We start from the raw sequence: 26,129 nt of genomic DNA, 5'->3' as shown, positions 1-26,129 counted from the left end.
GAAATTGCAGATTAAATAGTCAAGTGAACCCATTAAGAAGAGCAATGTATTCAGACAGAGCTTTTGTGAATTTGATAGTACAATTGCTTTATTGAAAGTACAGTGGTACCATTGCCAATAGTGGGAGAGTTAGTGGGCAAAAACTGTACATTAGTAGTTGAGGTAGCACGTTGAAAGGCAGATAGTTAAAGTGTTTATATGTTGTATTGACTTAAAAGTGGGGCGCACTGGTAGTTCACATGGGAAAGGTGCACCTCGCCCTTGCTGCAGCAGCATACCATACCATGACTTAGTCCCCCACAGGGGGAGCCACAGCGATCTCTATAGCCATAGAGACAAACAACCATTCACGCTCACATTCACACCTACGGACAATTTAGAGTCACCAATTAACCTAGTCCCTGTGAGGCGAGAGTGCTAACCACCACACCACCGTGCCGCCCCCCCCTCAGATTATGTGTGGTCATATGCCTACAAAGTTGTGTGGTGATCGGTGAAACCCTTGAGATGTTATACACCTTTATGTGATGAGCCACGCCCTCCACAATATTCATTGCCTTATAAAATCTCAGTTTTAGTAAGTTTTCCAACTTTTGCCAAGAGGGAACTTTAGATATTGGTCCCTAGATTATGTTCATCGACTTTCATGCAGATCGGTCAAACTTACCAGGAAGAGATCAATTTTAAGTGTTTTTCAAAAAATTCGGCGTCTGGTCTACATGCGAGCCACGAGCGCTTCTGTCAAGCTGGATAGAGCGGATTGTACCAAACAGGAAGTTGGACACAGAAAAGATGAGAGAATCCGGTCAATTTTCAAAATAAAATAACAACAGCATGCACTTAGGAACGTGAGGGAATACCATGTTTATAATTTAAAATAACGCAACAGTGCATAATCGAACACATTTTTCAATACCCTAATAACTTCATTACAATTTTAATTTTGTGTCACTGAGCCTACAGACTACATAAATAAAATGGTCAGAACAATATGTCCTATTCATTCAGTGTTCTGCCTGTGTGGACAGTCAAGCGCCTGCGAGTAGACTCGCAGGACTTCTGCGGCACTAACACATCTGGTGTGTCCAGGCCGTTATGTTAACAACGCTACATGAAGCAGATGAATGACTTTTTCTCTGCAGTGTGAAAACGGCAGCCACTTAAACCACTGACTGTGCACTCCGCCGCCAAGTGGGCAGGGGTGGTAATTGCAACCGGTCAAATTACTGAAGGCCTTCAGATTTTCTGGTCATTGTTGTAAAAAACCGGTCAATGACCGAGAATATCCGGTTAACGCGACCCCTGATACACATATACATACATCTACACATACACGTAAATAGACATCGAGTTTCAAAGCAGAATAAGGAGTTATGAGTTCTGAAATGTAAAGCAGAGCTAGACCATGTTGGGATTTAGAAGTAACCAGTAGAACCTTAAACTGAATTTTGTACTGAATGGGGAGCCATTGTTATTCGGCCAGGACTGGAGTGATGTGTTCCTTATGTTGGATGTTTTTGAGAAGCCATGCTGCCGTGTTCTGCACTAGGCTACCTATAAACAGTTAACTGCTCCATTGTTAAGACAAGTAAATAGAGAGTTAAAGTAATCCATGCGGGAAAAAATGAGGGTATGGATAAGTTGTTCAATTATGTTTCCGGTGAGCACTGGTTTCATGGCCAATATCGTACAATATCGGCTAGTTGAACACAGCAACAATCAATTTCTCCTTTCACCACAAAGGGAAGATGCAAATCCACTCAGACTGAATAGCAGCATGAGGTTAATATTAATAATATTAATATATATTAATTTTGCTTATGTGTGACCATGCCCTTTGTTAGATAGTCTTACTTTAAAGCACTTTAAAGGGGTGGTCATCTCAGACAGTGGCTCAGCAAAATTTATATGGGTGTCATTGTGAAATGTTTGGTTGGAGAAGCTTGTTGACAAACAGGCTTCCTCTCAAGGCTAACTGGTGAAATACTGTGGCCAGAAAGCTAACTGGTAACATGCTAGCTATCCATGAACATAAAAACTTTCCCAAGCATTTTTTTTCTACATGCAGGCATCTTGTTCCTGGGCGTGTACATCATTGTACTCAATAAAGGCTCACTGAAGAAAGAAAAAAAGCTAATGAGCTTGCAAACCTATATTGTAAGTGGCTACAGGGCTAGCCTTACCTATTGACCCAAGCCATTAGCCCTGTGGCCCGACAAAAAGATTAATACCATCATCTCCTGTCTTAAAACTGTAAATTGTCTCTCTTTTGTGGCGCAGTTGCTGTGACAGGGGAGTCAGTGGTGCAACGTAGCTAATAAACTACAACAGCTTCCCTTATTTTGGACTCTTCAGCTCTGTCATGGCCTGCTGTACTGCTCAGTTAGGCAATGCAATGAATTCATTTTGCTGCAAAATTTTACAGTTTAAAATCTGATAACCAGGCTTTACTTCTGCTACCCATCAAAGAAACACACTGTATGTACAGTATGTCTCTAAAGACAGTTAATGTCATATTTATTTTGGTTCTTGGACGACAGTTTAGCAGCTGGTACTTTACCGCGAAAAGGCCACAAGCTTTTCATTTTCCACTTCTCACCCACACATGTTTACTGGGCCAGCAAGAAGATCAATGTTGTTTCTGCAGGTGCGCACACTCACACACACACACACACAAAGAGAGAGAGAGAGAGATAGAGAGAGAGAGAGAGAGAGAGAGAGAGAGAGAGAGAGAGAGAGCACCTTTACATTTACTTTTATTATAACTGACGTCTCCAGGGTATTTTAACAAATAGCCTGACCCTGGCTTTCACACATACACACAAGTACACACACACACACACACGCACGCACACACACACACACACACACACACACACACACACACACACACACACACACACCCTTCAGTCATGCACAATGGCTCTCCCATAGATACTCAATTTATCGAGCTGGGTATTTTGAGGTAGCCAGGAGAAAGGCGTGACAGCGCAGCTCTGAGATTAAAACAATCCTCTCTTGATTTCTTCCTCACTCAAGGGAAAAGCGGAAGCTGTCTGTTATCGTTTGTTTCTATTATTATTCTCCGTTTACAGTTTGGGTGTTCACACTGAGCCGTATATGAAAAAGTCAACGATTTGTCTTCTGGGTCTTTTGAGAGAGCTGAAAACCAGAAAACTGTGACTATCTGAGAAATCAGGCTTTTACAGTAAGAGAGGGGGAAACCAAAATGTTCTCTGATTTGTTTTTTATCTTTACAAAGTTAAAGAAATTAAGAGGCTTTTGAAACTAAAACTGCATCAGTGTGGTTTATAGTTGCAGTGTATTTGTTTTTGTTTGTTTAGCACATTCATGGTATCCTTTTTTCAGCTTAAACTCAGCTAAACTGACAGGAATCCAATATACAAGAAAAAGACACAGACACCTGTAATAATGTCCAAACAGTCAGTACTTATCATTCTAATAATATCCACTCTTTATACTTGTACTTGTATTTTGCTTCTCTCCCGACCTGTTTTTTTTTTAATTTAAGTCTATCTATGCCACTGTCAATCACTAAAACGTAAAAAAAAAAAGGATCAAAACTATTCAAAATACAGTTTTTAATGTATATATGTATTGTCATGTATTTAATGCTAATAAATGCATGAAAACAGAAAAATACTGGAAATAAAACGATAGTACAATCTTTTTACATATTAAGTGTTTTTCTCCCAACCAGTTTTCACTTGGAAATCAAATATTTGGCCCAGAACAATGAAAGGCTTCTGTCTTGACTTCGACAGTGTACAGTATTTATTTTTCATCATGTGATTTCCTATCAGCATATATATCCACAGATAATCATAAACAAACACTGAAAAGCTAAAGGCATTTAAAAGTGTCATTAGAGTTTTATTTTGAATGAAGGCAAAAAGCAACAGGCACAAAAAAAACACCCTTAAAGAACCAAAACCATATTGTGTGACAGTATTGAACTTTGTGACTTTTAACAGGAGCATAAAACACAGGAAAAGTTAAGCCCAAAGGATTTCTGTCTGTCCCCTGTGTAGCTTTTTATATATTACAGGCAAATTTCATGCAGCATCTGCAGGCACAGCAGTGCCACTGCAACGTTATTCTGGCCCACAGAGCGCGATCAACTGGAACCACAGCTGCCGAGGGCACACGAGTGTGACAGACCGATAGATGACACTGTCTGCACTCTGATTGTACTATTATTATTTCAGCATGATTAGACCCCAGTGCAGTTATTGTTTATAATGATGATGATGACTACAATGAAAAAAATCAGCAATGACGATGATGATGAAGGTGATGACAGTTTTATTGGGCAGTTGCTCAGCAATGCTTTCTTTCTTTCCCAGGACCTTGAAGGTCACATAACTGTAAAGCCTTTATAATGTTTGTGTTACAGTCTGTCTAAGAAGGAAATGACTGAGGGAATGTAAAAGTGGTGCTGACCCTGAGGTTGAGACAGACAGAGAGAGACTTTGTGATGAACAGGAATGGGTGAGCGCAGAGGAGAACGGGGTGAGAGATAGATTTAGGAAGGAAGTTTGGGAGCTCTTGGGAGGAAAGTTACCATGATGACGACTGGTGTGTTGGTCATCGGTGACACAGGTGTGCTCTGATGTCATAACAAAAAATCTCCAGCCCCAAATCTGTCTGCTGTCCAATAAATAGAGATCTATTGGGTTTGAACAACACTGTGACATATCTATATTTACTGGAAGTAAGGGCTGCAACTAATAATTACTTTCATCATCAGTTAGTTTTTCTAAATTGATTGATTATTTCTTTTCTCTAGCTTTTAATAAGGCTAGTAAAAGGGGGAAATGGCTACGATAATTTTGAATGAAACTGCTTTTCTGAACAGCCAACTCTCAAAAACCATTTAATATATTTAGTTTAATATCACAGGTGAGATCACATCCTTACAGCTGAGAGCTGAAACTAAGCACTGATTGGTGTTTTTTCAATTCTTGATCAATAATCAAAATAGATTAATTATGTGTTGATCTAATGATTAATAAATGGACCTAGTGAGATCATAACCAGGATAAGACAATTAACTTTAATAAAAGAAAAGCTCTACTCAGAAATAGGGCTGCAACTAGCAAGTATTTTAATTATCGACTAATCTGCCAGTTATTTTCATGATCATTTGAATAATCGTTCAGTCTATAAAATTAGAAAAAACGGGAAAAATGTTCATCATAATTTCCCAGAAACCAAAGTCACGTCTTTATTTTGTTTCTTTTGTCCAACCAACACTCTAAAACCCCAAGACTCTCCATTTACTGTCATAAATGAGAAAAAAAAGGCAGCAAATTTTCCCGTTTAAGAAACTGGAACATGGAAATGTTTGACATTTTGGCTTAAAAATGACTCAAACGATTAATTGATTAATCAACTGAATCAAGATGCTAAAATGACCATTAATAGCAGATATTTTAAGATAGATAATAGGTGATTCCCAGCAGCCTCTTTTGTCATTGCCTGTGTATGAAGAAGCATGAGCATGTGTGTACCATTGTCCATTTATTATATTGTGATATAAGTGCACTTGCAGATATTTTCTTGGAAACAGTCCAGGTCCCTTCAAAGTCTCAGACTGACCAGTCTACTGTGATGTGTGTGTGTGTGTGTCTGTGTGTGTGTGTGTGTGTGTGTGTGTGTGTGTGTGTGTGTGTGTGTGCGTACACGCATGTAGGCACGAAGCTGCTTGTGTGTGTGAGTGTTGTGAAAAGTGTGTGTGTGTTGGTATTGGTGGTGGAGGTGGGGAGGAGGGGTGGTGGAGGTTCCTTATCTGCAGGCCACAGGCAGCTTTTGAGGCTCTTATCAGCAGCCACCATATTGTACTAGCACATCCTCTTGTCCAGCAGGGAGCGGAAAACTCTCATGCAACATGGTTCCCTCTCTCTCCTCTCTCTCTCTCTCTCTCTCTCTCTCCTCACACTTGCCAGTACCAGAGCTCTTCGACTGGCAACCAGCTACAGCATTGTGTCTTCTTGGCGAAGAGAGTGAGTGAAGGAAGGGATAGACGGGACAGTGAAAGAGAGAGTGGTGAAAGTGACATATGGACAGCGGTGGCAGACAGAGAACATCTCCACGTTTTGAGTGTGCCTTCGTTCAAAGGAGCAACTTCACAACGATGAACAAATTGGACGGTCTAATTCTGACTTCATCTTTCTGTGAACATCTGGGACTTTAATCATTTTTTTATTTTTGATTAAAGATTTTTAAAGAGATTGACATGGGTATGAGGAGTGTTTTGACAGGTGTCTGACAGTTCTGACATCAGAGATTGACAGACAGACACTCACAGGCTGCAGTGGAGTGTGAGCGATCTGAAGGAGGAGGAGGAGGAGAAGGAAGAAGAGGAGGAGGGTGTTCAACACTGAGGAGATACAACATGTGCGTTTGCAGATCACTTGAACTCTGACGGATTTTGCATGACTGACAGACGAGCCACACTGGATATCACAATGTATCTGTGAGTACTTAATATAATATAATTTATTTATTTTTTTATGCAGTCTGTAGTACATGAGCGGCTTATGTCCACTAGCAATTATTTTAAACAAAAAAAGGATCTGATTGTAGTGTCTATGTGCCATATGTCACATACAGCATGTAATTATGGTGAAATAGTTCCTGCTGAAAACTGGTACTCAAATTTGGTGAATTTAAAGCAATTAGAAAAGACAGAAATTTAATATAAAGTCATGTCAGATGGTTTGTTGTGACGGATTGTTCTGTTAAAAGTTGAATTTTATGTGTTTTTTATCTGACCAGTCTACTGGTTACAATAAATATACAATATAATGTGCATTTGGCCTAAACAATAATATAAGGAATATATAAATGGACAGAAATAAAGGGCATAGATGTGGTGCAATTATATTTATTTATTATAAATAAAGAATATTTTAATTAAATATTGGTGACATATAGCTAGGTTTATCACAGTTTTTAAATATATTTTATTTGAGGTTATTGTGCCGGAGAATACAGGCTTGACTAAAAATCAAATGCGGTAAAAATATTCTTTATTAAAATATGCTACACAAAATATGTGTTGCATATGTGTAGTCAAACTGCTTTGTTTCTCTGCTACCACAGCAAAGTGAATTATCTTAGTGTGTGAGGCTGATAATGTTTTTAGCAAAAAAAAAAAAAAGTATTTTACACTAAAAACTTCTAAATATACATTTGTAACTCTCTGTAGCCTCTCTAAGGATTTTTCCTATCAAGATATTTATGTGCCAGTAAATATAACACTGCTGCAAAATCAAATGATAAAAGAAACTACCTGTGAGTGTTGCCCATACCATTGTGAAAGAGGGAACTGTTCAAAATAAAGTCATGACCACTAGAAAAGACAAAACAGGAACACTTTGCGATTGCAAAACCTGAGAAATAATGAGTGTTACGCACTCTTGCAAAGTAGAGTAAAAACAAATGCAGAGTGTAACAGTGAATTAACTTGATAATCTGCATTTTAACATCCCATCGAGGCAGCAGTATAAGATGAATCTGCACATTTTCATGGATAAAATTCAGATTTTAAACTGTAATCCAGCTTCCACTGAGGAAACAAACCAACAGCAGCTACTGCTTAAATGTCAGTACACACTCTTGTGGTGCTCATCTGCAGAATTTGACCTTTGAGCACATTTTCATGTCTTATTGCTTTTACTAAATATATTACAAATATATATCCTGAGTGCGTTTTTCTTTTGTTCAACAGACTCTTTGATATCAATCCAATCTTCGGGGGGTCTGGGACCTTTTGAATGCTGAAAAGGATTTTGACTCACATCCTCAAAATACACGTAGACAGACAGCTAGACGGACAGACTCATTAAGAGCAGCCACTGGAGACTCATTCAAAACCTAGAATCTGCTGCTCAGGATGTACTGTGAGAAAAACCCAGACCACAACAACCACCCTGGCTCCACGCCGCGCCCAGAGACAACACCACAGAAGTAGCCCTCCGTTGAAGACTGCAAGGACTGAAACATTTGTTTCCCTGGCACCCTCTGTAATGTTAAAAGGAGGGAATGAATACAGGCTCACGTTTACTCACACTCTAGATACAGCCAGCAGAGGCGGGAATGATGGGGGGATCAGAGGGCAGCTGTAGCTCTATGCGAAGCACATATAGTCTGGACTGATGGGTAGATGATTCACATACTGACCCTGGCTATGATAAGAAAAACTGATGGATTTCAGGTTGGCCAGAGGAAAATCTACATTTCTAGTGAGGTAGAGCAGCAACGCATTGCATAATCTGCAGGAAAGCGGAACAAAGGACAAGGAAATAAAGGGTTTAAAGGAAGAAACACACACACACACACACACACACACTTGGTTAGAAGAGGTTTAAAGGTCCCTTTAGGACAAGCTGCAGGTGGTACAGGAGCATGGTAGTTACTCTTACACATATATAAAGACACACTGACACACACTCACAGCACACACGCTGGGCAGCTAGGAGGAACAGGAGTTTGGCACTATGATGGAGAAGCTGAACCCCGACGGTCCACCTGCCTCACCCCCTGATCTACCTCGCCCTTCCTCCTCCTCCTCTTCTTCCGCCTCCTCCCCATCCTGTGCCTCCGTGGAGCAGCGCAGTCCCCTCCAGAACAAAACTTTAGCGTCTTCGGATGCTATCAGCAGCCCACATCCACCTAATAAGACAGGGCACAAGGGACACACGGATGTCCCCTCTGCTGGCTCGATTCAGTCCCCCATTGCCACGACGACAGTGTTAACCAGTCACAACTCAGATAAAGCTGCTGCACCTGAGCCCATTGTCATGGAGACGGAGGAGGAGGAGGTGGAGGAGAAGCGAGGAGGACCGAAGAGCACCACAGCTTGTGCTGCCTCTGCCAACGGGTCCCCAACTCTTTCCTCTCCACCTCCACTCCTCCCGGCACCAGCCAAGACCTCCCCGTGTCCTCTACCACCTCCAACCTCCACTGCAACCTTCCCTTCATCTTCATCACCCTCTCCTCTTCCTCCACACATTCCAGTCATCAGTCTTGGTCACAGCAAACCCCCTCTCCCACTCCCTAATACTCCTTTAACTGCCCTCCACCCAATCCCTAACCTCCTACACGGGCCACACGGGGATCTTCGCCGCAGTCAGCTGGCTGGTTTGCCTGTGGCGAGCCCTGGAGCTTCTGGGGGCCCTTCAGCTCCATCCACAGGGCCACTGTTGCCTCAGCAGTACCTGTCTGCACACCCCTTTTTCACCAGGTGAGATTTGGCTTTAATGGGTTCATCAATAAGCAACAGTTTCACTTTATGACCTCCTCAGACCCTCATCGTGCTGAACAGACTGATTTTCACTTCTCACATTGTCGTATTTTAATAATTTTTGGGGCCTAAAGAAGCAAAGGTTTCTATTACACTAGAAAAAAAGCAAAGGGTGGTGAAAAGTCAGAAAATATTCAAAGTAATTTTGTTTTTACGTTTTTTTCTTTTCCATTAATCATCTGGCAACTTCTCTTTTTTTTGCAACCCCAGTGTTGGGAACCACAGTATTAACAGACAGCTCTGGTAGTATCACCCAATATCCAAATGCTCATGAGCAGTTAAGTAATTCTTGAGGATGCATTCAATCCTGCAAGGAAATCTGAAATATGGAAAATACTATAACTCACTATACTAATGCTCACTGACATCCTTTTCACCAGGCAGGCAAACAGATGTGGAACTCTTAACGATATAGTCATGTTATTGGTGATGATGATGCCGTCTCACTGGCAACAGTTTTCTGTTTCATATGAAACCTCAACTGCTGGGATTTCACGACTTCCCATTGTGATTAATTGTGGCTACGCTGCACGGTTAAGCAGAATTGACAGCAGGATGTGTGCTGTGTTGAAGGAACCTCACATTTCTCACGCTAAATTTATTCATCAGGACACTTGTTTGCAGAACATGAGTTGCATCAGGGAAGTTTTTTTGTGTGCATTTAGTACCAAAATCCTGAAGTGATCACTTTTGAAACTATACCTCTACTTTTAATTGCAGCTAAATTTAGTCGTTGAACTGCCAAAAAACAAAACACATCTCTTAAAGCACTTTTTGGGCCCGTAGAGTTGGCAACTCTTAGCAAACACTCATGAAGAAAGGCACTCATTTGCAGACATTATCAAAGGCCTCCTACTGTTCATCTATTCTCTACTCCAAAAAGGATTTTCCTCACAGTTTCTTTCTGTAACAAAGAAGCATCAGCTGTGTAAAAAGTAGGATTTTTTTTCGACATCTAAGGTTCCACCATCTGTCATGGAGGTCTGGGAATAAGATTCCCTCCTCACTTCTCTCTGGTCTGTTTGTAGCAGGAAGCATTGATCTATTTCATCCCCCTGAAGTAGAATCAGCTAGTAACCACACTTAATGAGACTGGGCTAAAACTCTGCATGCACACTCAATCATCGCCACCAACATAATCACACTGCAGCTAATGGCTTCCACCATCTTCTTGATTTCTCCACTCACTCTCCAAGGCTTCTTTACGTAAAGAGATGCGAGAATGACTTTACATTGTAAGCTGTTATATTTAGCTGCAGTTGATTCTGAGTGCTTTGCTGTGTTTCTGTCTTCAGTTCCTACCTGGGTCCCTCAGGAGGGAACTATGGTGTCATCAACAACAGCCGCATCAAGAGAAGACCCTCGTCACACTTTGAGGTGGAGATCAATGACTGTGAGTTTCTGTGTGACCAAATAATATTAAATATTGTTACAGTATGTTAATGTTTGCATGTTTGACACAGTTGTATGGATGGAATTGCTGCCCACATAATGGAGAAGGTTAATATTTCAATGATGAGGTTGCCAATATTTTGTATTTTCCATATTGTCAGCAAATCTTGTGAGAAAAACCAACAGCAACAATGCGTCTGCGGCTTTCAGCTGCAAGCCCAGTTGTTCTTAAAAGGTTAAATAATTCCCACAAAAAGCTGGGCACTGTAGTTTTTAACAAATGTTACTCACATAGAAATAAAAAGTGCATTTGTCGGGGGACTTATTCAGTGGTGGATTAATACGCATTTGATGCTCTTGTGAGTATTTGCAGCAGCAAAGCAGTATACGTGGGATTGACTCAGGTATACCATAATAAATGAAGTTGTCCCAGTAGCCCACTGGCATTATTTTAATAGATTGTGGACAACAGCTGCGTTCTATTACCCTGGAAATCCAGAGTTCTCGCCAGAGCACAATTTGAATTTGAATTTGCTCAGCGAGTCAGCCTAAATCCTCCTAGATTTGGGTCTGGATTTCCAGGCTAGCGTTCTATGGCACAAAGGAATAAAGTACAACAGTCTAAAAAAATACGAAGATCATTGTTGGTTTTGGTCTTTTTAATGGGATTTGTTGACAATAATAAGAATAAAAATAACTTTCTTTTTATATCCTTTAAGGCCCTGCACACTCAGACAGTGATTATGTGTGTCTAACAGGCCCTCCTCAAAAACTCGCTCGCCGTGTCTTCACCAACAGCCGCGAGCGCTGGCGGCAGCAGAACGTGAACGGGGCATTCTCTGAGCTGAGGAAACTCATTCCCACACACCCACCCGACAAGAAGCTCAGCAAGAATGAAATCCTCCGTCTGGCTGTGAAATACATCAACTTCTTGGTCACTCTGCTCAATGACCAGGCACAGGACAAGAGCAGGGACTCGACTGAGGATGAGGACGAGAGCACCGCAGCTGAATTGGACAGAAATAAACGGAACCCTCTTTTTCAGTGCAACACCCCTCCTCTGTCCCACGCCGCCCCACCATCCTCAGCCCGCCCTGCGACGCTCCACAGAGACAGAGACTCAACTGACTCAGTCATTGCTCTGGCTAATTCCCCAGCAACATCCAGTTGCTATGGTGACACGGACAGTGAGGAAAGCTTTGGGGCTAAGACCTCTTTGGTGACCCATGGCATTCTGGGAAAGGTCAAGGGTCAGATAAGGATGGTGGCAGCAACAAATGATGAGCGGTGACACCAAAAGACAGCAAACAAAGAGGTGTGCAGCCACTGGGAGTTTAAATGTCACACTGACGGACAGGACACACAATCGCCGCCAGATACGGAGCTGGTGTAATTCTCTCTTCAGCTCCAAAGTAGTGAAATAAGTAAGATTTTTGGGAAACGTTTGCTGTTTTAACTGTCTCTATGTCTTTTCCAGTGATGTGCAAACATTTGAGTGTGATGCTCTGTGTTTTAGGAAAATACTGAACTGTGCTGTAGGGCAAGTTGAGGCATGAAACATCACAGAACATTTTGAACAGACTCAAACATGTTTTATATCTAATTAAGGTCTAACCTCACTATCAAACAATGTGGATTCACAACATGATCCTGGAAATTGAGGAGTGTTTGTTTTGACTTTTTTAAGGTTTAATAACAAAAATTCAACAATGTTTTCCAACCTGATCTCACAGAAATGTGTGAAATGACCATGACCTCTTAACACCACATTAAGTAGTTGTGACATGAAATGTGTTACAATTATGCGCTAGAGTGGTCACAGTTTTGAATACGTGGTTGACTTGTGAAACTGTTGCAGTTTTGTAAGGTCTAGGAACCAAAACTACTCGGGTAGGTTTAGGGAAAACCAAGCAAATATGCACTAGCTGCGACCCCATCCTTGCATGCATCTGCCCCTTTTTGTCAAATGGCATAAACAGTTAATCAGTTTTCATTTGGCTAATTATAACCAATCTATCCACAAATTCTAAGGCAAATATCTGAATTTGTTTGGAGGTTAGGGACCTTTTTGCAATGGGCCACTCCCCAAACCCCCAGAGAAAAACCTGTGGCTGTGAAAGGGTGGATCAACTGACTGACCAACCATCCAACCAACAGAGTGAGCTGCTGGTCGCAGGTAAAAGAAAAACTTGGCGAGGTTTACAAAAAGTTAGTGTTTTCAGTGAAAATAAATCCTACTTACACAATACGTAAAGTTAACATAAGCCAATGCTGACTTTTGGTTTTAAAAAATGACACAAACAGCAGTCTCCTGAGGGACAGTCCTGTATTTGGTTGACTCACCCACCACACCAACCACTTCACTACACAAATGTTGTTGCTCTTCATGTTACCTATGGGGTCATAACATAAACCACCACCCACTGCGTAATGGGAATTTGTGTGTCCAACACGGCAACGGATTCTTCTTGACTTTCCACTGGCACTGTTTCCATGGTGCTGGCACACATAAATTTAACACATGGGTCACCATTATGGTGGCACATGTGCCACCAATGGGGTGTCAGGAGGTTGTGGTCATTTCAAGTACTTCTGAGAGACCAGGCTGATTTTTTCTCAATCAAGAAATTCAGGATCCTAAATTCCCCCTTTGTGGATCCATAGAAATGATACATCTCTCAAAGATGGTGAAAAAGCAGATTTTCTGTTCCAGTCTAAATGCAGCCTCAGAAATGTACATGTATATAATCAGCACTGCCCCAGTACAATTATGGTGATTTAAAGGTGCAGTCTGTGATTCTAATCCAACAAAATTTGTTAAATGCAGCAAATATCTCTTCACGGTCAGCTAGCTGTCTGCTCTGTGTGTGCACTGACAAAAAAAAATTTGTGTTCATACACAGCCTCACTTTGTAAATTGGAAACACAGACTCGGTCAGACTGAGCCACATGACACTATTGTGCCGTGCTCATGCACAGGAGAGGGAAAAGGCCATGGTTGCATAAAGAGAAAGGCAGTGGGACTGAGAGGGACGGTACACAGAGCTTCTGAAGGAGCACTGAGAGGAGGGGTAAATGTGTTTGGGAGTTGGGCTCAAATACCAGCAATCTGTCTCCAGAATTGCAGACTCCACCTTTAAGAGTGCCATATTCTCTGTTGTGCCTGCAGAGAAGTGCATGTAATGCATTCATGAATCGAAGTTGCAGTTTTTGATGTTCCTGCTGTTCTTACTGTCAGAGAAGCAGGGCCAATGGTCCCACCCTGACATTGTGACACACTTGTACCAGACAGAAATAAAGTGTGTTTTAGTTTGCTGTTCCTTATTTGACATCCTCTTATTGCGCTACAAAGACTGCTCTCTGTCAGCACGATTTCTCAACGATTTGCCGTGTTTGTCAGACATTTAAGGAACATTTGTGTATCCTCAGAGTATACACAAAAATCTCAGCACAAGATGATCACAATAACCATCAGATGTTGGAGCTACAAAAGCAATGCTACTGGGTTATTAAAAAAAATTAAATGTGAATTCTAAACAATAACATGTAAATAAATCACGTGTCCACATGCTAATAGAAAAACACAACAACCTGTCACCACACTTTATATAGTATGGGCTGAATAGTCAAAGCAGTACTCGGTGGTGTTTGTTTGTGCTGCTCACCAGAATGACAGATTAATAATGGTACTTTTGTCAAGGGAGCCATAAACAACACCAGTCAAAAAATGAAAAATAAAAATAGTGAGTGATGTGACACCCTAAAGGTAAATATAAACTGCTGATTTTATTGTTGTCCCATGAAGCGTTGGAGTTTTCCCAGGCAGCTGATTTAGAGAGGAGTGGTGGAAGAAGTGCTCAGACTTTTTACTTAAGTAAAACTAGCGATGGCACAATGTTAAAAAATCTTGCATTTGTAAGTATAAGCATCACAATATTAACATGTTATAGTACTGATTCTGCAGAATGACCCATTTTAGAATAATGTATTACCAGATTTTAATTATCGATGCATTCATGTGCATCACTGATGTCGCAGTTGATAAAAGTGAGGCTTATTCAAATTACTTTATAAACTATGGGGTACCTAAATTTATTATGATACACCATAGCTGATTCATATTTTGTATTAACAGTCTGAATCTGAAAATTAATGTCAAATAAATAAAGTGGAAAAAACTTCTATACTGGCGTCCAAAGTGCAGTAGAGTCAGAGTATAAAGTAGCATAAAATGGAAATACTCAAGTAAAGTACAAGTTCCTCAAAATTGTAGTTAAGTACAGCACTTAAACTTAGTTACATTCCACCACTGCATGTTTTTAGCATGTTTGTGCATGTTGTGTGTGTGTGTGTGTGTGTGTGTGTGTGTGTGTGTGTGTGTGTGTGTGTGTGTGTGTGTGCAAGCCATTGAGTGGCAACAGATTTATGTAACAGCAACAATTGAAGGTGTGCGGTTGTGTGAGGAAGGTCAGGGTGGATGTGGGATGCGGTTAGAGATGGGGTTCAGCCTGATGAGGGGGGTTGCATAAGTGAGAGGTTTGGGGGTAAGATGCAGCTGTGTAGCGGTGCTGGTGTCTCTCTGCCTGCATGCTCGGCTCCATCGAGTGGCCAGGAAACGCCAACAGTTAGTGCTGTCTCATTGACGGCCAACGAGTTTCCTGGAGGAGGGGTGGTGGTGTGTGTGTGTGTGTGTGTGTGTGTATGTGTGAGTGTGACTCTGATGGGTGTTTGGACATGTGGGGTGGTAACCACTGCATGGGAGATAGGGAGAGGGGAAAAACAGAAAAAAGAGCCACCAGGATGCTCTGGGAACCCCTATACACCCAGTTTCAGGACCGCACAACAGGAAGAGCAGCTTTCACAACACCGCTATAGCTGCCGCTAGCCGTTCTGCTGTGCCAGCCCCCACCCCACCCCACCCTTGCTTCGTTGTGAAACCACAGTGAGGATTACAGAGGCAGGGGTCACACAGATTAAAGAGGCAGCCTGCTGCAATATTCTGAAAATGCACATACTAAAATTTTTACCAGTTGCATTTGCAGCAACAGCAGTGATTTGCTGTGTTGGTGGGAATTATTTAACAATTTATGAATTAAAGATTAATGTTATTGCAGCACGCTCAGTTTTTGCGTTTAATGCAAATTATAGTCTTACACTTTGCAAATTGTAAAGCTTGCCTTTTCACATATGCTTTGTTGTCATAATAATACATAAATAATAATATTCTGTGCAATTATCTTTGGATCTACTGTGATTGATCTGATAATGATCGGCTGCAATAGAAGGAAGCGGTGGGACTGTGTCTCAGACTTCTTCAGTAAACATGTAGTAAGCGTGGTGTAGAACAGGGCACTGGCACAGTTTTTGACCTCACAGTTGACTTGACAATACTATGCTAGTTTTGTTTAAAGTGAGAATAAAGCAGCCAAATGAAGGCAACAGATCAGCGGCTGCAGTGTTTTGATTTGGACTGTTTAACATGTGAGACGAGTAGCGGAGCCCTATTAAGGTGGCACATTTTTAAAGAAGTTCAGAGAACATGCCACGACACCTACAAAAGGCCTCCTGGGTGCATGGTGTGATGCAAGAGAGAATAAATCAATAGACCATTCTCACATCAGACATTTGGCTTGTCATTACAGGAAGAGCACAGGTGTATTTGATTAAATAAACATGACTGCCTTACATTTAGGTGAGCTGGTTCCAGTGTCCTGGTATAAGCCTTTTTCACAGAAGACCTTGTGACTTGTGACAGGAGCAAAAAGCACAGAAAGAGCCAGTTCCAGTTTCCTGGTATCATGCATACTGGCTCACTGGCATACTGGGGTACTTGATGGAAGTGGGCCGTTGTTACCTAAATGTGTTTCATCAGAGCTTTTCCTGCTATGAAAAGACAAGATGTGTGCTGTGAAAAGGATTATCAAGGTGTGTCCAAATTTAAAAAAAAGACTTTATTCATCACAAACAAAAGCCAATGCAGTGACTATAGAGTGCTGCAGGGATGACTTTTTCTGGAGACTGACGCGGAAGTTAGCATTACATTGGTTCTGTTGTCAAAAAGCTAATGGGATTTTCCTATTGGATTTCAGATTATTGCATCAAACAAGCTGTGTGGAAAACAAATGTTTATGATACTTACACATTGTTCAGCAAGATAAACTTCACAAATGAACACCACTCTTAGAATTTTTGAAGCACACATACAATTGCCAGACATAAAAAGCTAACATTAGGGTATCAATAAGTTATACCATGGGTGCATGACTTCACATCACCACCACAGCTAGGCTATAAAGCCATGTTCAGCATGATGACGCTCTGTAGTCTCATTTAGCAACTTGTAAGTTACTGTCTTTTTAAGACACGTAAAAGCTTAAAAGTTTATGAGTGGGGTATTTACTGACATATTTTATGTTGTAGAACAAAGCTTGTTAAAGCGTGTTAACCACAGACCAAAACATCTTCTTTCAAACATCTAACCAAAAATCCATTCAAAAAACTGACTAGACTTTAAGACAAGGAAACCATGAGTGCCAAAATGCTAAATCATTTCTGGGTTTTAGGACTCATTCTTGCACCACTCTATACAGGCATTAGCTCAACACAGCTAGCACCACAAACACATACCATGTGCATGAGAACTGAACCTGTGTGTGTTAATGGCTCAGACTCTTCCAGGAACTTAAGTTTTTATGTTACTTTTTAAAAGGTAAATTGGCCTTTTTCACAATGAACATTTAACTTACCAGAATAGCAAAAGCAAAGGTGTTACTAATAACAAATCTGCAATAGCATTTTTTTTCCAGGCCACTTGGAGCCACCAGAAACAAGTTGTGAAAACAACATTTAAAAGTGTCATCGCCTTTTAAGTTGTCTTGTGTAGCGCCTGTTCAAAATGTGGCAGTTCAGAATGGGCTGATTGCTCGGCCTTCAAGGTTGCTGCTTGCAACTTTCTCAAGAACCACTCATCCAAACAACTTCACACTCCACACTGTTCTTCCTTGGGTCCTGAGCACTAAACCTCCCATGACATAGTTGTGTCCCCTTACAGCGCAAGAGTACACGTTAACAGCTAAAAAAATATTTATTATAGCTGCTTTAGTGATGGTTTTGCTCTATTTGAGTGTCCCAGTAAGCTATGGCAGTTTGATAGAGAGCCAGCAGGCACGATACCAGCACCCTGAAACGGAGGCTGCCAAATGGAACTCAGCCTTCATTCATTTTATTAAATACACCTGTGCTTTTCCTAAAGTGAAATGTCAAAATCTCTTATGTGGAAAAAGGCCTATTAACAGCTGTTTGCACGAGCATTAGCTTTATTTAGGTAAGATAATAAACTTAGGTCATAAACTTCTTAGTCATGAACTCAATGTGAAAATATTAGGAACTTTACAAAAATCAGCTTCAACATCACAGCTTTTCCCTGACCTCACCTGCTAAGCCTGTCCACAGGACAGGGTAAGCTAATATGTTTGGCTTTTTTCTGTTTTTTTTTCTTTAATAGATCTACAGTACTTTATATTAACTATTGCAATGACTCAGGATATAGGTCAGGAAAAAGAAACCTTATAATCTTCGTTGGGACTGCTGGGGTGTTAACCATCTCTCCCTCTTTTGATACAGGAGGCCAAGCAGGGTGATGCTGGCCTGTCTGGGACTTAGAGATAATGTCCCTGTCTCCACCCCTCCGTTGTGCCCCTCTTGCTACACCCCCTTGCACACTGAAAATACCAGTAGCTCTTGTCCCATCAGTCACGTACAGACTAAACCTGCACGTGCATGTGAGGAGCTTTAGCGTGCTGATAATGAGGATGCACCTTTTTAATGCAGAGGTTTAGCAAGTTTTGAGTTTTTTTCAAATGTAAAAACATCAGTGTAAAATGGTGAAATAGTAAAAGAAAAAAAAAGCAATAAAAGCTCACAATAAAAACTGTTTATCATATTTGCATTGCAACAGTCAAAACAGACAAATAATTTTGTAATGAATGTTCTGTTTTTTATTAGGCACTACTAGCACCTGTAGCACAGTATTCGGACATTAAGAAATGAAAAGGAAATTACAATAAATCATAGGTTCAAAATATTTTCTATTTTCTTACAGAATGACATCTTGCAAACAGTATATAGGACAAACACCTAAGTGTTTGTCACTTGCACAAACAAAATCAATTTAGCCAAGTTTAGCCAAGTTCATTTTGTCAAAATCATATCTAGAACATACCATTTAGTGTGAGTGACATTCAGCCTTTGAAAAAACATCACACCCAACTTTATTTATAAGCTGCTGGAAGGAAACTTAAAGGTCCAGTGTGTACGATTTAGGGGAGTTCAGTGGCATCAGGAGGTTTTCACCAGGAGCCGAATTATCAGCAGAGGTCTCTTCCTCTCCAAAGCACAGAGACCAGGTGATTAATAACAGTTTAAAAAAAAAAAGTTGAATGAAGCAGTTTTACATTACAAATCAGTGTCTAAGCGTGTCAGAGATGGGCTGCTTGCCCAGCACCTGCTAATGTGTGTACACCTTATTTCTGATCAAGACATTCAGGAGGTCTTTAGCAGGAGCCGATTGTCTGCAGAGGTCTCCTCCATTTCATAATAAACAGACCCAGCATTTTAAACTGGCAAAACACTAAATAAAGCAGTTTCACATTATAGAATCTGGATTTTTCTCAACACTGCTCGTCGCTGAGAGGCTGCCAACTATGGTGGCCAACACAAAAACGCGCCAGTGTTTGGTCTGGGCTGCTGTAGAACATGGTGGTGCAACAAGGCAGACTCCATGAACGAGGACCCACTCCCTTTGTAGATATAAACGGCTCATTCTAAGGTAACAAAAACATGATTCTTATTTTCCGATGACTACACGCTAACAAAAACATTATTTTACATTTCATTATTGCCTATTCAGACATCCAACACACTGGACCTTTAAGAAAATAATGGAAAAAAATTATAGTTTGGATTCGTCTTAAGGCATCTGTTTATATAATAGTTAATACATTTTGACACAAGTATTCTGAAATGAGTCCTGTAACATGCAGTCTATTAGTACAGAAAGAAAGATTAATAGAAAAGTGTATGTTTCACACATCGTCAATCTGTCAAAATAAACAAATATATGTGTCGCTGTTTTTGAATTATGCACTTTGATGGTACTAATTCACAACTTAATGTTTTTACATGTGTTTTACATTTTATATACATGAACCATTCAGCTGTTCATTCAGTTTTCAATACTTTCTCTCCTTGCTTTACCAGAGAGTCAATTCTATCATTCACTGTTCTTGCCACATTTTTTGCAGCTTCATCCGTCTTTTCTAAAGTGTCTTTGTTGCTGAATTTTCGTCTGCCCACCTCAGTTACCGCAGATCCAGCAGCTGCCCCGATTGCTCCGCCAATCACCCCCCCCAAAAGCACACCAAGCACCAGACCCAGCACTGCGCCCCCTATGACTACCTTGGGCACCTGTTTAGCAGTATTCCCAATTTTCTCCCACATTGGGCTCTCAGCCACCATTTTGGCCCCTGATTTTGCCCCAGAGCCTATCTGCCCCCACACTGGACTCTGCGCCACCTTCTTTGCACCAGCACCAATTCCAGCTCCAAGTCGCACAGAGCCGTCAGCCATCATTTTAGCTCCAGTTTTGGCCCCAGATCCTACTTTTCCCCACACAGGACTCTGCGCCAAATTCTTTGCCCCGGCTCCAATCCCAGATCCGACACGCATGGAGTTTTCCGCCACTATTTTGGCCCCTGATTTGGCCCCTGAACCAACTTTTCCCCAAACTGGACTAGCTGCTACTGCCTTTGCTCCAGATCCCACCCAAGCAGAACCATCCACCACTGACTTGGGAACTCTATCTCCTACTAGTTTGGACACATGTCCAGCACCAGCTCCCACCTTCCCCCACACAGGACTATCAGCCACAGTCTTCTGGACATTTTTTGCTCTAGTGCCGACTGTCCCCCACACCGGACTATCTTTCACCTTCTTTGCTCCCTCACCAACCCACACAGAGCTATCTGCCAAAAGTTTGGGTAACATCTTTGCACTGGACTCCATTTTCTCCATAATGGAACGAAGAAGTGAAGGGGACATGGTGGAACGTGTAATAGGAGGAAGGCTCTCATTATTCATTGTTTTTACACTCATCTCTGCCTCATCCCTTGTTTTCTCAATCTCATCCTCTAACACTTCCTCCTCTGCCTCAGCCACAGTCTGCATATATGGATAGAGAACCCGCCTTTCAGAGCTGAGCTGTTTAACGTCTGCCAGTCTGTCTTGCTCCACTATTTCTCCCCTTCTCTCCCTTGCTAGCTGCACCTGTCTCTGCCTCAATTTGGTCTCTGCCTCTTGAAAAGCAGGATGAGAATAACACTGTCCTCCACTTTCCTTCACTGTCTGCTCCACCTTCTCTAGCAGCTCTGCCACGTTCCTCCTCTCCCTCCAACCTCCTCCCGTCTCCATCACATGAAACCTGTCCCCGCATTTCTCCACGAGCTTTAACAAATCCCCCCGTTGACCAGCAATGTATGCCTCCACGCTGTCACTGCCTGCCTTCCCACTCTCCCTCAGTTTATCTGCGTAAGTAAAGAGGAGAATAGTATGTCTCTGGACCGCCTCTGGGCCAAAAACATTCTCAAGGGCCTCGAGAGCCTTCAGTTCGGTCTTTGCAGGCTGGTCTAAGGGGACGCACATGAGGAAGGCATGAGGGCCGGGGCTGGACAAAGCAACACAGGAGGAGATCTGAGCTCGCACCTCATCTGGAGCTCGCTCTGAATTGTACCAGTCTGGGGTGTCCACTACTGCCACCTGCAGGTGAGGGAGGAGACACATACAGCAATATAAGGAGTTGATTCATGGGAAATCAGCAGTGCACAACTGAATTTTTATGACACAACAAGAAGAGAGAGATCACATTTTAGAGCACAGGTATGAGATGAGAAAGTAAAGTAAAAGTAAAATGAAAACGTGAAAGCAAACAACACAATATCATACCTGTCTTCCCTCAACCATGGATTTCTTTTTCTCACACTCCTGAGTGACTGCTGTGAGGCTGTCTGGGCATGACTCAAACACCTCCCGCCCCAGTATGCTGTTGCCAGCTGCACTCTTCCCTGATCCAGATCGCCCAAGCAGCACCAGACGCAGCTCCGGAGAGGATGAAGAAGATGAGGAGGACGAGGGGAATGAGGTTGGAGAAGAGGATCTGGGGAATGAGGTGGGAGAAGAGGATCTGGGGTATGAGGTGGGAGAAGAGGATCTGGGGAATGAGGTGGGAGAAGAAGGTCTGGGGAATGAGGTGGGAGAAGAGGATCTGGGGAATGAGGTGGGAGAAGAGGATCTGGGGAATGAGGTGGGAGAAGAAGGTCTGGGGAATGAGGTGGGAGAAGAGGATCTGGGGTATGAGGTGGGAGAAGAGGATCTGGGGTATGAGGTGGGAGAAGAAGGTCTGGGGAATGAGGTGGGAGAAGAGGATCTGGGGAATGAGGTGGGAGAAGAGGATCTGGGGTATGAGGTGGGAGAAGAGGATCCGGGGAATGAGGTGGAAGAGGAGGTAAAGGTTGGCGAGGAGGGGGAAGAGGTAAAGACAGGCGAATAAGGAGAGGAGGTCGGAGATGCCTCAGGGGATCTCTCTTCAAAGCTGTTCATTCTGTGATGTACTGAAAAATCAGAGGAAATTTGGAGTTTAATATGTAAAATTAAGAGACAATGAATTTTTTAAAACATTTGTCATCATAGGAGTGCACTTTGAAGTGACATAACATGAGATGAGACAGTGAGGCCCTGTAACTCACAAGTAGTGACCACTTTGGGAGTTGATTTACCCTCAGACATTTGTGAGAGTATAGCTCCATCTACAGAGGAAAAAACAGTAAATTTGAGTCCTGTTTTGTGCCCACATTTGTTCTTTTTTACATGGCATTGTGATGTTGAAAATTGGGTACAAAAATGCATACATTTACCTGCATTTAATTTGAAGCTGGGAGTCCTCTTGAATTGTCTGTCATCATGCGGCTCTGAAAAGGACTGTTGCTCTGGTGCTGGAGTTGAATGAAGCCCGTTAGATCTTTGCCTCACACCCACACTTTCCTCTGTTTCATGCCTCTCTTCTCTCCTCCTCTCCAAGATGGTGCTGTACTCCTCTCCTCTATCCACACGATCCACACTCCTTCGTGTTTCTGTGTTTAAGATGTGTGTTGAAGCGACGGGCTCTCTTCTCTGAGCTCTGTATGTTTCCATAAGTTCCCGCTTTCTCTCTTTCACTCGTTTCTCCAATTCTCTCTCCTGGGCTGTTCTCATATAGTATACCCCATTTCTCTTCACCATGTTGTCCACCTGTTACATAAATACATGAACAATATTTTATACAATATCCCCCATACTCACATTTAGAATTACAGTGTTATATTGTAGAATTCCTGCAATTAAACTGTGTGGAAAAAAAACAGTGAAATCAATTCCCATGTCAGTCAAGGTCACAATGTACCTGTCCCGACTACAGCTGGGTGTGTGAGTATGAAACAGGGCGTTGCTGGGAAAAACATGCACGCTCAGTGACATTCTCAGACAAATCAAAAGAAAGAGCTCTACCATGTGCAGTATGCAATAACATTTCACTTTCTGAAGATTCTAAAAAAGTGCTTGACAAAAATCACAAAATGCACAGTACCTCATTTCAAGAGATCTTAAAGCATAAGCCCAAACTGACCCAAACTGACTATATTGTGAGATAACCAACATAATCAATATGAAAACAGAGAAGCTGTTAACAGTACACACTGCAAAAATTTGTGTACAAACACTTCATGCAGTTGTTAACTGTTCTCTATGCCGACAACTCACCTTATCCAGCAGCTCCCGGACTTGCTCCCTGTCCTGACGCTGACGATTATTGAAGACATGGCACCTTCCCCCACAGCTCTCAATCATCTGCCTCAGGCCTGGGTGTTCTTTCTGCAGGTATTCCTGCAGAAAAACAACTTAGATTTGCAATAGGTTGCCTCTCTCCCTCCATAAACAGCAGCTGATTAGTTGATAATCCTGTCAATACTAATGCTGGGGAATAACTAGTCAAATGTAATTAAATTGCATAATAAATGTTAATATAATTATTAAAATTATTATAGTTACTGAGAAAAAATGTAATTACATTACAGTTACTAATTAAAATGTTGGTGATAAAAAGGGTTTACATCTGTTAAATTATTCTCCATAAAAAGTTTATGTGTAGAATGGAACATTCATTCTGTTGCTTTGCATCTTTATATCGTGCAGGAATGCATTTTTCAGCTTTATTGCCCAGTTTAAAACATTTATAACAAAAATAACCTTCCTTAGACTGGTCATTACAGACATTCTTTTATGTCACACTTTCATTAATAAATATGACTGCATAGGATCTTAATTACTCAAAATATAAAGTGACTACAAAATGGAAGCCATATATTCAGTTTCGGCAACCAAAAGCTGATGCCTAGTTGCCAGCCTGGCAACCTTTTAAAGTTGCATTGAACCCTGTATACGGTGCTAAAATTAAGAAGACTTGAAATTTTATTTAGTGTACTCTAATACCTCCAGTGTTCTTCCCATCAAATAGTCCCCACAGGTCAGCAGGACCAGGGTGTGATCCAGCGCCTCCTCCCCAAATGCCTCCTCCAGCTCTGCAGGCACACGACACTCCATCTGGGAAAGAAAACCAAGGAAGGAAAAATAGAAAAAAATCATTATATTTGGACTTTCATTGACAGCTGTTCATCATTACAAAAACACTGTAAAAAAAAATTGCACCTTGTGTACTAATGATTGTTCTGTGCAAAGCAAATACGAATTAAAGTTGTATGTATCATGAAACACAAGTGTAAATAAAATGTAAACTAAAAGCATGTCTTTGGCTTTTAGAAATACCCAAACAATGTTATTGATGACTGCATCAGTGAGAAATAATGCCAAAAGCAAAATACAGGTGGAAGGGCAAACAACCACCAACCAACCTCTGTGAATTGGCCAACAGGAACCAGCAGCAAAATAGCATGTGGGCCTGGTGTAACCAGCGTCATCGCTCGCTCCGTCTCCTCCCTGACACTTTCCTCCATCTTCCCGCCGGTCCAGTACCATCTCGGCGCCTCCACCACAGTCAAACCCCTGCCCTCAGAGATGCCCTGTCGCAGCTGGCAGCTCCTGGAGGCAGTGGGAGAGATGGGTGACAGCTGGCCAAGGATAGTGTCCGCCGAAGAGGTCTTGCCACATCCAATGTTTCCCAAAAGAATAAGTCTCAGCTCTTGGGTCGAGGACCCATAGGGGCTCCCTCTCAACTGCTCACTCATGGCTGTAAAAAGAGAAAGGAAGAGAAAGAGGTCAAGTGTGTTATCTGGATGTAATTCAGTACCAAAGATTTATTTGGTAGGAAGCTACACCAACCAACCAAAAGCAAAGGTGTGTTGTGAGAATGTGTGCTCGTACATGTTGACTTTTAGAAGATGAACCCACATGCAAATGACACTATAAAAAGAGAACTAAACAGATTGGGTAAGAGTCTAATTATCTTATCTGACATCACAACTCTTATATAAGCAAATGTGAAAGTTGTGATGCCTTTTATGTGTTTCATCTGTGATATGTGAAGGATTCTGAATGTTTGTGTGCAACAGTTAAAAGAACACCATTTTCTTATTTAATTTCCTTTGAACGCCACATTTCTTTCCTATTTATTTCCTCCATCCTCTCACCTCTTGTACATGACTTAACAAGAACTACGATAATTGATAATAGCTATGCTCTCACATGAAGCTTTCATTTCACTGAAACCTTTCTTCCTTTACTAACCGCATCCCTTTTTACTTAGTGTGCATGATACGCCACACCTTGCCAGTCCTGTCCAACTACATTCTGGCTGGACTTGTATTTGTGGGCCAATATGCAAACATGCACAAAACACATCCACCTACATTGAACACAAACACAAGGACCAAACATACAGCATATCAAGTTCACTATGACAACAAACAGTGAGAGTGAAATTCAAACTTGGCCTTTAACTAACACTAAAAGTAAAGAGTATTACCAGACGGAGACTAGTTGTTTTGTCTATTCAAAGCACACATAACACTGACAACCATTGCTATGATCACTAATAATCTACAACTTGCTGCTTCAGGTAAACTTCCACTTTTATATTTAGATGATTAGTACCTAGTGTAGTAAACAGATATATTAATCAAACAATAATAAACATACTTACTCAATCGATCATGTATCGTCTTCTCTGTGTACTGTTTGTTCCGTAGTCACTGAGATATGTCTCTCCTGCAGACAACTTCAGTACATGTCGACTCCCAGTCGACAACTGAAATCTGCCTACGCAGGTAAGATCTGCAGTCTCAGGGAGGTACCTGTCTCACCACTC

General features: G+C 41.6%; 2 protein-coding genes across 3 annotated transcripts; one reads left to right on the top strand and one right to left on the bottom strand.

Moving 5' to 3' along the window:
* Positions 1-5,900: 5,900 nt before the first annotated feature.
* lyl1 (LYL1 basic helix-loop-helix family member) lies at positions 5,901-14,047 on the top strand. 2 transcript variants are annotated; one of them, XM_049571973.1, is made up of 4 exons: positions 5,901-6,499; positions 7,757-9,271; positions 10,627-10,724; positions 11,482-14,047. In XM_049571973.1, the coding sequence occupies exons 2-4, from the start codon at positions 8,526-8,528 to the stop codon at positions 12,012-12,014; spliced, it is 1,377 nt and encodes a 458-aa protein (XP_049427930.1). In that variant the 5' UTR covers positions 5,901-6,499; positions 7,757-8,525; the 3' UTR covers positions 12,015-14,047. The 2 variants fall into 2 exon arrangements, with proteins under 2 accessions (XP_049427930.1, XP_049427929.1); XM_049571972.1 differs by having other exon boundaries at positions 11,443-14,047.
* Positions 14,048-18,697: 4,650 nt separating this feature from the next.
* On the bottom strand, positions 18,698-26,070 carry LOC125886044 (uncharacterized). Its single transcript, XM_049571967.1, has 8 exons — positions 25,965-26,070; positions 24,718-25,052; positions 24,299-24,409; positions 23,570-23,692; positions 22,690-23,062; positions 22,522-22,581; positions 21,722-22,386; positions 18,698-21,535 (listed from the first exon to the last, which is right to left on the bottom strand). Exons 2-8 carry the CDS (start codon positions 25,048-25,050, stop codon positions 19,943-19,945), a joined length of 3,258 nt encoding a protein of 1,085 aa, XP_049427924.1. The 5' UTR covers positions 25,051-25,052; positions 25,965-26,070; the 3' UTR covers positions 18,698-19,942.
* Positions 26,071-26,129: the final 59 nt, after the last annotated feature.

Source organism: Epinephelus fuscoguttatus, linkage group LG3 (assembly GCF_011397635.1).
Source record: "Epinephelus fuscoguttatus linkage group LG3, E.fuscoguttatus.final_Chr_v1".
NCBI classification, from domain to species: domain Eukaryota; kingdom Metazoa; phylum Chordata; class Actinopteri; order Perciformes; family Serranidae; genus Epinephelus; species Epinephelus fuscoguttatus.
This window is presented reverse-complemented; position numbering and strand designations above follow the sequence as displayed.

What these genes read in the sequence shown, in the direction of transcription:
- lyl1 (XM_049571972.1), top strand. Translation starts at nt 8,526, where the DNA reads ATGATGGAGAAGCTGAACCCCGACGGTCCACCTGCCTCACCCCCTGAT. An exon ending in GCACACCCCTTTTTCACCAG is followed by an intron (nt 9,272 to 10,626) that starts GTGAGATTTGGC and finishes TTCTGTCTTCAG; the next exon opens with TTCCTACCTGGGTCCCTCAG. An exon ending in TGAGGTGGAGATCAATGACT is followed by an intron (nt 10,725 to 11,442) that starts GTGAGTTTCTGT and finishes ATATCCTTTAAG; the next exon opens with GCCCTGCACACTCAGACAGT.
- LOC125886044 (XM_049571967.1), bottom strand. Translation starts at nt 25,050, where the DNA reads ATGAGTGAGCAGTTGAGAGGGAGCCCCTATGGGTCCTCGACCCAAGAG. An exon ending in TGATGGGAAGAACACTGGAG is followed by an intron (nt 23,693 to 24,298) that starts GTATTAGAGTAC and finishes GTTTTTCTGCAG; the next exon opens with GAATACCTGCAGAAAGAACA. An exon ending in TCCGGGAGCTGCTGGATAAG is followed by an intron (nt 23,063 to 23,569) that starts GTGAGTTGTCGG and finishes TTTATGTAACAG; the next exon opens with GTGGACAACATGGTGAAGAG.